The sequence below is a fragment of the Chrysochloris asiatica genome, unplaced genomic scaffold, assembly GCF_000296735.1.
Source record: "Chrysochloris asiatica unplaced genomic scaffold, ChrAsi1.0 scaffold00307, whole genome shotgun sequence".
NCBI classification, from domain to species: domain Eukaryota; kingdom Metazoa; phylum Chordata; class Mammalia; order Afrosoricida; family Chrysochloridae; genus Chrysochloris; species Chrysochloris asiatica.
This window is the reverse complement of record NW_006408825.1, coordinates 2,818,128-2,832,694: the sequence shown is the minus strand read 5'-3', so window position 1 is coordinate 2,832,694 and position 14,567 is coordinate 2,818,128. Positions and strand designations below refer to the sequence as shown.

General features: G+C 49.6%; 1 protein-coding gene across 1 annotated transcript in view; it reads right to left on the bottom strand.

Moving 5' to 3' along the window:
* Positions 1-2,798: 2,798 nt before the first annotated feature.
* Positions 2,799-14,567, bottom strand: part of SRD5A1 (steroid-5-alpha-reductase, alpha polypeptide 1 (3-oxo-5 alpha-steroid delta 4-dehydrogenase alpha 1)) — a 45,413-nt gene continuing 33,644 nt past the window's right edge. Inside the window, exons 4-5 of the mRNA XM_006874969.1 lie at positions 9,884-10,034; positions 2,799-2,865 (exon numbers count right to left, since the gene is read on the bottom strand). Of these exons, the coding sequence (XP_006875031.1) occupies positions 2,799-2,865; positions 9,884-10,034 (218 nt within the window). The remainder of the gene's footprint in view (positions 2,866-9,883; positions 10,035-14,567) is intronic.

Here is a 14,567-nt window from a genome sequence, read left to right as displayed (position 1 = left end):
GGAACCCCGAGACGATGGCCCTTGGTCATCCTTCACGTCTGGAAGTGAACTCACGCCTATGGCTCAATTTTCCATTGGGCAGTAGGGAGATGTGGCACTGTAGGATAAGCGCAGGACCGGAAGGTCAGTTTGAACCCCAGGTCAGTGGCTCACACTTACCAGTCAGTCCTCAAAAACCCCATCTGGGTTGCTGAGTTGGAACCGACTGACTGAAGGACATTTATCAACAACAACAACAGACAGGCATATTGGTGACGGAGTATACCATAAAATGGCCAAGCATTCAAGACCAAAAGGGCACCCGCATTGACCTACAGACAGAATTCAGTAGAGTAGGGAGAGAAGGAGGAATGGACAGGAGACACACAGGGAGGAAGCAGAATCGAGATGTTTCGGTGCAGGGGACTGTTAATGAGATGAAATGAACGGCACCGTTTGTTGAAGCCAAAACTGACGGCCTGCTCTGTAAACCACTCAATTTGTGATGAAAATTAAAGAAAAAATCCTTTGTCTTTTAACAGTAATTTTATTCATCTTGTAGTCAGCATAGTTAAGACAATGCCCTATGACAATCCATTGGGAAAGTTAGTTTTCAGGACATGTAAGGCAGACGAGGATTCTCCTTTCTGTGGTACCCAGCCATGCAGAGCATACAAGTAGTAACAACACCGCAAGTGGTATTGGGAAACAGCGCAGACTTTCGTACAAATGGATCATTAAAGCAAGAAGAGGCGGCAGCAGCGACAGAACTTCACAGGAAGGAGCTTCTCAGGGTCTCAGAACCAGGCAGCCCACTCTGGGGGAGTGTGCCTATGGGGACACAGCCCCCAGAGCCATTCAGACAAGGTCCAACACTTGGGTTTACCTCAGGAGACTCAGAGATGCCAAAGACAATTGCTTTATGGGCTCACGCAATGATGGGGAAAGAAAAATCAGGCCAACATCCATTTAATACTGAAATCCCTATACACAAATGTTCTACCGAATGTTGGAGACATTGGAAGTTAAACCACTGTCGTCGTGGTGCACCAACGGGCAGGTTCTGACTCAGAGACACTATAGGACCGAGGAGAACTGTCCTGTGGGGTTTGCTCTGTCACACACGGTTGCTTGACTCCAGGGCGCTCCATGATGACACCATCTCTACTGGGACAGATCCCCAGAGCCTCACTTGCTGGTGGGTTCAAACTGCCAACCTTTCTGTCAGCATTGTCATGCCCCCAGAGCTCCTTCTGAAAACCACTGACTAAGAGGACATGGTGGATGCACTGAACTGTGGTGGGGGGGCCCAGGGTGCAGGGGCTCTGGTCTGGAGGGTGACTGTGTGGAGCACCCTGAGGACTTGGTGGATGCACTAAAGCTGGGGCGGGGGGCCCAGGGTGCAGGGCTCTGGTCTAAGGGTGGCTGCATGGAGCACCCTGAGGACTTGGTGGATACACTGAAGCTGGGGCGGGAGGCCCAGGGTACAGGGGCTCCGGTCTAAGGTGGAGCCCCTTAGGGGTCCTGGAGTAAAAGCAGTCCCGTTTCCAGTGTCTCTCAGCCTGCTGTCTCCAAATGAGTTGCAGAAATGCTGCTTTGTCCTCAAGCCTTATGTGCTGTCAGAATGGGGTGGGGCTCTCCTGTGTGCTCCCAGGCATCCTGAATGCAAGACTTTCGCATCCAGCATCCACTTGCTGACCTTGACTAACTGATCAAGGATGGTCCCCAAGTCCCTGGCAGCAGCTCCTGGGTGCTCCTTCCAAGGTACCCTGAGTGCAGGAAGTCCTGGGACAATATCACCTTTTTGCAGTTCTGTTGTTGTTGTTGTTGTTAAGTGCCTTCGAGTCGGTTCTGACCCATAGCGACCCTGTACAGGGTTTCCAAGGGTGTAAATCCTTACGGGAGTAGAAAGCCTCATCTTTCTCCCGCGGAGCGGCTGGTGGTTTCGAACCGCTGACCTTAAGGTTCGCAGCCCGATTCATAACCACTACGCTACCAGAGCCTCCTAGGGACTTAGATAACAGTAACAGTGCATTCGAAATGTCTCCTTCCATGTAGACCAAAGGATCCTAAGGACTCAAGGACAAAGAGGCCTAAAGTCTTGAGTCAGGGAGTGTCCACCTACAGCCTGGGGCCCTTTTGTCTACCCCAAGCACCCCAGTTAGGAAAGATGCCCCCTATGAAAGTACATGTGCTCCCGAGACCACGACTGTACCCACAAACAAGTCAGCACCTCCAAGCCCTGCAGGGTGAGCAGTCTGTGGGCGATGATGGGAACAGCAATTAAGTTCAATCACTGAGGAAGGTTCTAAAAGGGATGGAGAAGTTTGCCCAGACATGAGGTTGTCCAAGAGGGCTCATAAAGTCAGCTCTCGTGAACACTCAGCCTCACTACAGTAACACCACGACGAGGAATCAAAGTCAGAGACACCGGCAGCAGATCCAGCCAGTGTTGGTTGTCCCTTGCCTCAGCATCATTCTGCCTGCATTAGCAGTGTTTGATTCATTTTCCATTAGCTCACACATTTACTGTTGTTGCGGTTGTTGAGTGCCGTCGAGTTGATTCCTTCCAAGAAGAAGCTGGTGCTCTTCAACCACCGACCTTGCAGTTCAAATGACTTTGCAGTCTGACGCATTAGCCCACAGCGCCACACCAGGACTCCCACACATTTACTAGGGGTTTTAAAAACTTCATAGAGCAAATTTGAACAAAGATGACATGCCCGGAAGAATGATACAAAGCAAATTCATTTATAACTGTCCCTACAGAGGAATCATGGAAAATCTTCAGGCCTAAAACAACTTCACTGACTACGAACTTAACATAAAAATGGAAACAGCATTTTCCTGGACTTTGGATAATCTTCAAACTTCCTAAGGTACCACCTACAACAAGGAGAGAAGAACATTTTAAAAAGGGAAACAATCTTTATGACTTAAACACGAGTATTAAACAGCAATTGTTGAAATTAATTTAATGCAACATTACATTTAATTAATCTTGCTAACATACAAGACAATTTTTTTTAAGTTGTAATCAAGACTTCTGCATTCCAGATGTTGTTAAGTGCACTCAAGTTGGTTCTGACTCATAGCGACCCTCTATCTATAGGGTTTCCGAGGCTGTACATCTTTGCAGAAGCACAAAGTTTCATCTTTCTCCACAGAGCGGCTGGTAGACTTGAACCATTAATCTCGTGGTCCACAGTCCAGTGCTCATTGTACAGAGTCACCACGCTCCTGCATTTCACACACACAGTGTAACTTTGTCTGTTTCAGGAGTAAGTAAATACATCTGGTTACAGAGTCTACACTTCAGACACCTGGTAGCATGGTGGTTACGAATTGGGCTGCAAACCTTATGGTCAGCAGTTCGAAACTACCAGCTGTTCCGCGGGAGAAAGATGAGGCTTTCTACTCCCATAAATATTTACAGCCTCGGAAACCTTGTACAGGGTTGCTTTGAGTTGGAACCAACTCCGTGGCACATAACCACCATCACCACCACCAATGTAACTTTGTCTGTTTCAGGAATAAGTAAATACATGTGGCTACAGAGTACATTTCAGACAACTAGTGTAACTTTGTCTGTTTTAGGAGTAAGTAAATACATCTGGTTAGAGAGTCTACATTTCAGACACATAGTGTAACTTTGTCTGTTTCAGGAGTAAGTAAATACATTTGGTTACTGAGTCCCTCATTTCAGACACACAGTGTAACTTTGTTTCAGGAGTAAGTAAATACATTGGGTTATGGAGTCCCTCATTGCAGACACACAGTGTAACTTTGTTTCAGGTTTAAGTGACTGAGTGTGATGTAGGGAAAATGACTGGTGTGTGGTAAGATGCTGACTAGCATCTTGAGGAGAGAAATTTCCGGATGGCAGGGGCAAGGATGCCAGATTAGGATAAAAAGGGGGGACCAAGCAGGTATGCTTTAACTATCTTCTTCTGGAGGTCTGAGTGTTCTTCAGTCCCCAGAGGACAATTGGTCCAGACCAGAGTCTGTGAGGTGCTCCACATACAGCCCTGAGTGAGGGTTTCCTACCAACTTGGAGTTGTAAAATATCAGCCACTGGAAACCCTAGGTGCACACAAGGTCACCATGAGTTGTAATTGGCTCACCGGCAGCTGGTTATCAACCTGGAAAAAACCTGACGTGGCCTCATTGCCTGGGGTGTCCATGGGCACAGAAGACCAAAAACCTTGGTGGAGAGCAATCAGCTACTGGCTGACTCCACAGTCCACACACAGTACTCTGCAGATTTGGGGTGCGCTTAGTACTGTCCCCCCACAAACCCAAAATATGTATCCACTAATGTTCTGTGTGTACATCAAAAACGTCACCTGATTGGAGCTCCCCTCCCTGCAGAAGGCTTCAGTTAAAGCGTCCCAGGGCCAAGCTCCGTGTGGGGCTGTGTAGACCAGAGCATCGTTTCTCCGGTGGTGGCCATGAGTGGTCCGTGAGATCCAGTGTGTCACAGGACTAACGGCAGCTCCTGGCTCATGCAATGCCTTGTTGGTTATTGGAAGCTTTTCTAGGACTGCTAGGGACCCAGGGCTCCACTATGAAAATCCAACCAGGAACTTCCCTGGGGTCCATGGGGCTGGACACTGTGGAAAGGGAGATGGGGCAAGCTTCTCTCTCCTAGAAACGTCCCATGGGAGCTGGAAACACAGTCCCACCACAGCTCTGCCTAGTCTTGTTTGGTTGTCTCTGACTCACGGAGATCTTGTGCATAACAGAAGGAAATGTCTGGTCCTACAGCATCTTTTTGTTTTTTAAGTTTTTATTGTGTAGTGAATTGAGTGAAAGTTTACAGCGTAGATGATTAGTTTTACATTCAACAAATCATATACTTTGTTTCATTACAATGATTATAATCCCTTACACATACCATCAGTTAACAGTATTTCTCTCTATTCACTTTTGCTCCTTTTTTTTTTTTTTTTTTTAACACTCAGGCATATACAATAATTTACACCACCAAAGGGTACATTCTGCAAGCCTGCCTCCTGGCCACCAACTCTCAATCCCTCTCTTTCCAGGAATCTAGAGTCCTCAGCCACTCCCCCTTCTCTATGTCGCCATCTCTGCCTCTATCTCTGGCATTGCTGCTTCTCTGGATAAGGTCCTGCATTCCACTTGTGCTCTTCTCCCTTGATGGTCCTAGAGTTCTCTGTTCCTGGATTGTAAGATTAACAACTCACCCGTTTGTTTTTTTACAAAACTTCTACGTTTATAGTTGTGACAGTCACAATTAGTCATGTTAAGAATTATTCACTACTGAATCATAAGAATCTTATCCCCATCTCTTTTTACCAGACCCATTTAGATGAGATGAAACTCTTCATCCGGCAGCCTCTTTGTGATCGCTGAGTCCACAGTTGGGGTAATTGAGTCCTTGCGTCTCGTGAAGGTGTCCCTCGTTTTCTCTGACCTCTACTTCACCAAACAGGATGTCCTTTTCTAGAGGTTGGTCTTTCCTCATGATGTGTCCAAGGTAAGAGAGCCAAAGCCTCATCACCTATGGTTCTAAAGAAGATTCTGTGTTCCTTCAGAGACTGACTTACTCACTCCACGGGTGGTCCACAGTGTCTTCAACAGTCTTTGCTGACATCATAATTCAAATGCCTCATTGCCTCATTACTTTCTTGTCCCACTGCCTAGGGTTCAGATGCATATGAGGGGACCTAGAAGACGTGGTTTGGGCCAGGTGCATGTGAATCATCGAAGAGGCATCTCCGCTTTTGAGAATTCCGAAGAGGTCTCTCACTGCAGATATGCCCAACACAATAAATACATCGTTTGCTTTCTTGTCTGTTCCTTGCATGGGCGATTATTGCTTATCCAAGTGGAATGCAGTGGTTAACAACTTCAAGTTTTTTCTTTGTTTATCATGTTATTGCTTATTATTGGCCTGGGGGTGAGGATTTTTGGTGGCGTAATCCATGCTTTGCTTGTTGTCACTACATAAACTGTACAGTGGGTGAAATCCAAAAGATCTCCCGAGCCCCATCACAAACAGCGCATTGTGGGTGCTTGGTGTCATCTAGTTGGTTCTGACCCATGCCAACGCCATGTACAATGACACACTGCGCTGTCCTGTGCAGTATCCCCAGATTTCCTTTTGATTTTAGAAACATTTTACTGTGAATTTGGGTGAAAGTTGAGAGCGAACTGGTTTGGTATTTGCCTTCTCCCACACGCTTTGCTCTGTGACATGAACTGCAATGCCTACAGTGTAATAGCACTCTTCCTGTTTCCCCTGTTTGCTGTTCCCTATCCCTTCCTGCCTTCCAGGCTTTCTTTCTGACACAGGCTGTCCCTTAGCTCTGTGTGCTGTGGCTGACTGCTGGGAGGAGAAGAAGGGACCTCCCTGGAGCTATCTGTTGTTTGGCTAAAGGTAGAGTTGGGGTGGGGGTGGGGAGTATGGGAGGGGGTCTGAGGGCCGTGGTTTCAGGGCTCCACCAGTCTCTATCTTGTTTTTCTTATGACTTTTCTCCCACTCAATCCAAGAGACTCTGTTGGGATCCCTTTTCAGAGCAGTTGGTAGTGCTGGGCATCATCTAGCTTTTCTAGTGTCATGGAGGCTGTGATTTGCATGGTCCTTCGGTTCCCCACATTTCTTGAATAACAATCCTTCTGAAGTACTGAGCAGCCCGCTTCAAAGCACCTACATACAAGGCTTATATGTAAGTCTTCCAGTCTGAGGCTAGGAGGGCTGGGAGAGCAAGGAGGCATCCCGTAAGTACATTCTGTGTATCTTTATTATTCATTTAGAACCTGTGACCATTGCACCTTCAACCACGGTGTCTTGAAGGCACACTGAGTTCAATTCTTAAGTCACATTACACTTAACCAACAGGGAGGCGCTGTGGTCAGTTTTAATTTCCGATGTGCACCTTCTCTGCGTGGCGCTGGGAAAGAAGCAGCCCTGACCTCGAAGAGAATGCCTGTTCCTAAGTGCCAGCGCTGGCCTCATGACCTGCATGAAGGTCTGGATAGAAACACCTGGCCGCCACTCGTCACAGAGCGTATATTCCATGTGCTGAAGCTCTGTTTCCGGAGCACGCTTTTCCACCAGTTACAACACAAGGCTTGCTTTCCAGTGGAGTCGCAGTGGGCTCCCTGTATTATTAGTGGAGAAAGACACAGTAGTCTGGGTTTTGTCCAAGGTGAGTCCCACTTTGTAAGGTGACATTTAAATGGCCGGCGGCTGACCAAGAGTCCTTTGAACCCCTGATCCTTCTACAAAGGATGGCTTCGGGTCCCCAGCATCAGAGCCCTGTCTTTGGTTTCTACGTGCATCATATTCTGATGCCCAGAATAAGTAGCCCTACAGCAAACTTGGATTTTCCTGTTGAATGGTCCTTTGAATTCATTTTGGAAAATATCAGTGTTGCCTTATTGTGGGTGTGTGGGTGTGTGGGGAATCTCTGTTTCATGCTGTCACCAAATTTTCTTCATGATGTTTAGTATCATCAGGAGAAATGCTGATAATCACTCTGTAAGGAATGTAGAGGAACAACCTTTTCCCTGGAAGATGGGATGGCTCCGCACAGGCTTGTTTGGTGCTGAGGCCGGCACTGGATGGGTGGCGGGTGTGGGGCACACAGGGCTTGGGGTCATGCCTTTGGTACCTCCAGCTTGGTGTCATTGTTTCCAGGACTCTGTTATGTATAAGGCGCCCCAATGATGATGTGAATTAGGCATTGGCCTGCTAAGCTGCACGGTCAACAGTTGGAAGCCTGCTGCTGTACAGGAGAAAGAGGAACCTATCTGCTCCCCTAAAGAGTTAGTCCACTCTGGCCTGATGGCACACTGACTAAGTGTCCAGTAGCCACTGTGCAGGACAATCTGCTCCTATAAAGATTTACAGAAACCCCACAGGGCACTTCTGCCCTGCCCCATAGGGCCCCTGAGTAGGAATCCACTTGATGGCTGGGCTTTGGTGGCACTGTGGTTAAGTGCTCAGCTGCTAACACTGAAAGGTCGGTGGTTTGAACCTACCAGCTGCTCCACGGGGAACGATGAGGCAGTCACCTGGGAAACCTGACGGCCTTAGGGTCACCGTGAGTTGGAGTTGGCTGGATGGCATTGGGTCAGCTTCTTTGGTTTATTCAGTGTTTGTAGTCCAAAGCTGAGCCGAATCTCCTCCCCCAGCCCTGTTGGGAGAGTACAACTTGCTGGCTCTGAAGAAGTGCTTCACCTATAGTGGCCTAAGGCATGGGGAAGTCTCTAGTTTAATAGCTTCATCTGACAGAGTAGAAACCTAGGTCTTCAGGGACCCCACAAGTGACCCGTTGACTTCATGTGACAGAAAGACTGGCCCCCCACCTCCCTGGAGGCTCCTTGCCTCCAGTGCCCCTTTCCACCAGGTGATTCCTGGGATGGCTCTAGCCCGTGGACAGGTCCTGGCTGTGACTCTCCGTCCCTCCTCACTGGCCACATACCATGCTTGCTGGCAAAGGGAGTCTCAAGAAAACCCAGTTCCCTGCCACCTCCATCCTTCATCACCTCCCAAAGCAGCTGTCTGCGTCTGTAAGCAGGAGGCCAAGCAGGAGACAGAGCTGGCCTTTTGACACTGAGCAGTGGGCACTTGGTTCTCCATGCTCTCCAGCGGGCCTTCGTTGAGTGTTTCATCTCTGTCCTGACTAAAGGGGATGGTGCGCTCCAGGCAGCAGGATGATGTCACCCTCGGGGTGCACAGGCATCTGAGTGAACGGTGCTGGAGAGCATGAGTCACATGTGCTAATACCTACCAGAATAACGTGTCACAGAGTTGGCTGTCATAGGGGACTATGAAGAAACCAAACAGGCGCAGCCCTGAGGGGCATCCAGATAGCCAAGAGGGACGCAGGTCTCTCACTCCTGACACAGACAGCCCTTCCGCCTGGCTTTGGTCCTTTAGCTCCGAGTCTTCATCTACTGGATTAGAAAGACGCTCCCAAGCTCACCTCAGCCCTGATGCCTTCTATTCCCAAGCTCACCTCGGCCCTGATGCTCTTTGTTCCCAAGCTCACCTCGGCCCTGATGCCCTTTACTCTCAAGTTCACCTCAGCCCCAACATCTTTTGAGTTTTTTTTTTTGTTTTTTTTTTTAGTTTACTGGCTGAAAGGATCCCTGTTGCGGATCTAATAAAAGACTGGGGGCCACCTGTCAGGAACTCAAGGCACAACGCTGGGGCCATTTCACCGGCGGCTCAAGAGCTTATGAGCAAATGTGGTTTGTTGTGAGGAGCAGTCTGATGCTACCACATCCCTCCCTCTCCAGGGCTTCTAGGAACGGCAGGATTCCATGGATATGGAATGTCAATTCCATCCAACTGTTCCAATTCACACTGTGAGTCTCTACTTGATGTAGACCTTGACCCTTGGGTTGAACAGCTTAAATCCAAAGTGGTGGAGAATGAGGTCGGGAGATTGACGGTGCTCACACGTGCCTGATGCTTCCTTGTGGAGATCTCTCTGAGGAAGGAAACTGCCTCAGGATCCATGGTGGACTGGACTGTTTTCATTGGCTGCTTTATGGGAGTGTTGATCTTCAGGCCTTCCTTCCTCATCCACCATAGTCTGGCAGCTGCTGACACCTGTTCAGCATCTGGCACACGCAGACCACCTCTGACCTACAGGTGGTGGGTGCACATGAAGTGTACCAGCCGGGTCTCCCACATGGAGAATGTGGCTTCCCTCTCAGGATCCCCACTGCCCCGTCCACAATGCTTCCTTACAGCTGGAGGTTCTGCTGGTGTCTGTTTGTCTTGCGCTGGTTTCACTAAAGCATGACTTACATGGATTCAGCTACTCCAGTTCATACCAGCTTCTACCCTAACCCGGAAGCAAACTATGACAATAAAGCCAGAGAGCAAGTGACAGATGCTGACAGGCTCCTGAAAACTTACCGGTGATGCTGCTGTGCTCGGGAGAATAAGACACAAAATGTGAAGAATGCGAAGGCACCCCCTTGGAGAGACCAGCTGGCCAGCGCATAGCCACACCACTCCACCAGCTCCCCAAAGTAGTTGGCGGCAGTCACGTATTCAAACAAGCCTCCTAGGAGAGACACGGAGCATAGCAGAGTGCTTACCACAACATGGTGGCCCAAGAGAAGGGACGCAATCCCAGGGGGCTTCAGAAAGTTCATGGAACAATGGAATTGAAAGAGAATGGAATTTCGCCATGAATCCCTTGAAGTCTACTCATACTTGCTTGGGGAACATCAATTTAATTCAGAGAAAAGAGAAGCCTGGCAGAATTTGGATTGGCATGGCACAGCCAATATGATAGGGCTGGCTATTTGCCAGTGTGGCTTCCTCTCACCTATGTATCTAGGTCAGCACACACTATCAATCTAACCAGACAGGCCCCACATGCCGCCTCACTGGTTAATGGACAGAGCCACCAAGCCTAAGCAAACATAGAGAACAGTGGACCGAGTTCATGGACTCTCACTGAGCGCTGGGCCAGCACTGGAAGCCAGTGTCCATTTCCAAACAGAACCATTCGTGTATCATACCTTACCTGCAGCCCCTTCTCACCTGGGAACCTCCCCCATCTCACCAACAGTAACTGCAGGATCATCAAGAAGAGGCTCCCTGGGTGGCACAGAAGGTTAAGTGCTTGACTGGTAGCTGAGAGGTTGGTGGTTCAAACCCACCCAGAGGAGTCTCAGGAAAGATAGGCCATGGCGATGTGCTTTGGAAAGGTCAGCGCCTTGGAGGGCCGATGGAACTGTTCTACTCTGACACACGGGATGGATCAGCAGGAGTTGGAATCAACAGGACAGGAGCAATAATCAACATGGGCAGTGTGCATGCAGTACAAGCTGGGGTGCTGAGCTGTGTGGGGCAGGCACCGAGGGCAGCCCCAGGCCCTGAGGCATCCAGAATGGCTCTCACTGAGAAATGAGGGTGGGGCCAGCAGGAACTGAGGGATGGGTCTCTGAGCCGGAGGGGCCACAGCAAAGGTCCTCAGGGTCTGGACAGAGGGGACGACACAAGGTAGGTCCTTGGATGTCAGCGTAAGTCTGGGATCTATCTTCTCCATGGGGTGAAAGAGGGACCCACTGGGGATGTCCCACAGAGGCCACGCATCATCTGCTCTAGGGTCCACTGGCCCTGCGTGCCACACCACGAACACGCTGTAGAGTGGAAAGCGGAGTGATCATACCCTAAGTCCAACACCTGTTCCAACAAGTGCCACAGGCCAGCGTACAGACACACGTGACCAAACAAGACGAGAGTCCAGCCTCTTTGCTTCCCAGAAAGAAAGGGAGTGGTTGGAGTCCACGGCCGAGCTCTACTCTGAGTGAGCCTGGTGGTGCCCACAGATGTTACTTGACACTGCTGTGCCCCGTGTGCATGCTGTACCGGAGTCAGACAACATGTGGCTGGTGAAACTCTTTGAGGATGCGCACTGGAGCACGCAGACTGGCCTCCCCTCCGACAGCAAAGCTTCTTCAGTTTCACATGAGTGCCACTGTCCTCTACACCTGTCTGTCCGTCATTAGGATGACACCTGAGAAAGAACTCGTGCACTCAGGTGCTGGCTGGGGCCCAATGTTAGGGCCATAGAGGGAACCTGGCCAGTCGTGCTTCATCGGGAAGGCATGTGGCCTCAGGCAAGGTCAGGGGACTCAGGATAGTGGGTCCTTTCCACTCTGTCTCAGTGACTCCCCTCCGGTCTGCAGAGCACACTGCAGCTGGGTCACACAGGTGGGCTAGCATGCCTGGAAGGATTCACAAAAGCCCCAAGAAGCCAGTCTGCTACAACTCCAACATGTCCCCTCGGCATGGAGGTGGCTCACTTCACGTACAAAACTGATCCCTATGAGGCAGATGTTGGAGGGCCCCCAAACACCCACTTTTTCCAAACTGCAGCAGCATAGCACCTTCTCTGACATTAGCTCCTCCTTGTCCCCTCAGTGCTCTCCCTCCGAGTCTCTGGGTTGCCGAATTTGGCTTTGTTACAACATCTCCCAGAACGCCTGGACCATGGAAGAAATGACTCATGTGGTTGTGGAGGCCGACCAGTCCCAAATTCAGGAGCCAGATGTCATCCTGAAGGGCTCTGCCAGCCCATGTGGCTGCAGGGGTTTGAGGAACTCCAGCAGGAGGGTCAGTGGCTGCTGACTCACAGGGCTCTGGGACCTGGCAAGTCTGTCCGACGGCAGGCTGCTGGCTCAAGTCCCAAGAAGTGCAGGTCAGGTGATGATGAGCCAGAAGCCGGATCCAGAGCAAGACAAGAGTTTTCTCAGCACATTTCTGTATATTGGATGCAGACCAATCGCATAGGGAACTCTCCTTACTTGAGAAGTACAAAGGTGTGAAGGGGGGGCACCTGGGGTAAGGGAGGTGACTTGAATCACACCCTCTAGTAAGACTCAACATGCATACCACCCTGATCCTGCCTCGTTACCATAACAGACAACACACTCCAAAACAGGTCCACAGTCATGTTGTTGTTGTTAGGTGTCATCAATTCCTACTCATAGCGACCGTATGCACAACAGAACGAAAACACTGCCCGGTCCTCGGCCAACCTCACAATTATAGTTAAGTTTGAGCCCATTGCTGCTGCCACTGTGCCAATCCATCTCGTTGGGGGTCTTCCTTTTTCTCTGACTCTCCACTTAACATGATGTCCTCCAACGACTGGTCCCTCCTGACAGTATGTCCGAAGTACGAGAGACAAAGTCTTGCCATCCTGACCTCCAAGGAGCACTCCAGTTGTATTTCTTCCACCATAGATTTGTTTGTTCTTCTAGCAGACCATGGCACTTTCAATATTCTCCTCCATCGCCATCACTCAAAAGCATCAATTCTTCTACGGTCTTCCTTATTCACTGTCCAGCTTTCACATGCATATGAGGTTATTGAAAATACCATGGCTTGGGTCGGGTGCACCTTAGTCCTCAAGCTGACATCTTTGCTCTTCAACACTTGTGCAGCAGATTTGCCTAATGCAATATGTCATTTGATTTCTTGACTGCTGCTTTCATGAGTGTTGATGGTTGATCTGAAGTCTTTGACAATGTCAGTCTTTTCTCCATTGATATGGATTCTTTTTATTTGTCCAGTGGTGAGGATTTTTGTTTTCTTTACATTGAGGTGCAATGTACTGTCAGTCATAGAGGCTAGGATTCACAACACATCACCAAATAGAGGACCAGGGCTAGATGGGCCACGTTTAGCAATTTACTGCAGTACACTTCAGGACAACACATTGCCAAGCAATAAAACCATGAATAGCCACAACCGTCGGGAAGAGAGATGCGGTTTCCTGGCATCAGTGCTCTGAGCTCTGGTGGGTGTCTCTTTCCTGGGTGGCCCCTCAGGCTGCCCTCTCTCCAGGTATCAGTCTGGCTCAGGAGGGCCCCTGTCATAGGACCACCCATCTTAAAAGGGGTGCTGTGGTGAGCCTGCCACCTTGGTGGTCCATTTTTCCATCCTGCCCCTCCTTGGCCAAGCTCAGGGCAGGCTCTCCTCCTCCTGCCTTTAGGAATCACACTGTTCTCCACACAAGAGGGGTGAGACAGGGGGGCAGGGGCAGTCCACAGCCTTTGTGTCCCCTCCACCCTCCAAGCTGTATGTTCCGACATGAGACTGCACCCTCCAGAGAAAGAAGGTCCTTTCATCCAGTGCTCATGGTGCACTCTAGCCGCCTGCCACATACCCAGGCGAGGTTCCCCAGGACTCTCAGGAGCTGGGTTTGAGACTCTGCCAGCTTTCTTTCTTCCCCACCACACTGATGGAACCACTGTGGCTTCCAGAGGAGAGGTCCACTAATTCTGGGTTCTGGGTGCCACAATCTTTGAGGGGGCTTCTTGGAGAAATTCCACTGTGTTTCAAGTCCAGGTTTCCATGAGCGAAGTCCCCTTACATTTCAGTGGGGTGTATCAGTGTTCTGGTCGTTTGCTTGCTTTTGTTGTAATTCTCCTGATAGGGTTTGACAGCAAACGAAGTGATGTCAGGTGTAGCAGCTCCCTGAAATTTTCAGCTTCATTTCCTGGGATTCTTCTCTTTAGATGCCGTCTTAGCCATGGTATAGCATCTCACTTCTTGCCTTGTAATTTCAACCCCCTTTTCCTTCAAGTTCCCCTTTTTATTGTGAATCAGTTTTCCATTCAACGGCGCATCCACATTTTGTTTCATTCATCAACTGCAATCCCCACAAGGGACCATCACTCACCCCACTTCCTGTTTCCTGCCACCTTCTTCCCTAACCCTTCTGAGCTTTGTCCTTGGCTGAACGCTGCCCTTTGGATCTCAGTGACCATCTGTCCAGAGGTGTGTGTACCTCACTAGAGTTATTGTTCACGTCATAGACGTGTATAGCGTTTGGCTGACAACTGAGCCATGGGGTGAGTTCATTTCCAGACCTGAAGGGTGAGTACAAGTGATAGTCTCAGGGCCCCCTTCTGTATTTAATGACATTTTGAGGACTCGGTGTGGTGCTGTGGGTTAATGCACCAGACTATAAAACTGTTTGAACTGCAAAGTTGGCAGTTAAAGCTTACCAGATGCTCCTCGGAAACCCTATACAGGGTCGCTATGGGTCGGAACTGACTCAATGGCACTTAACAAC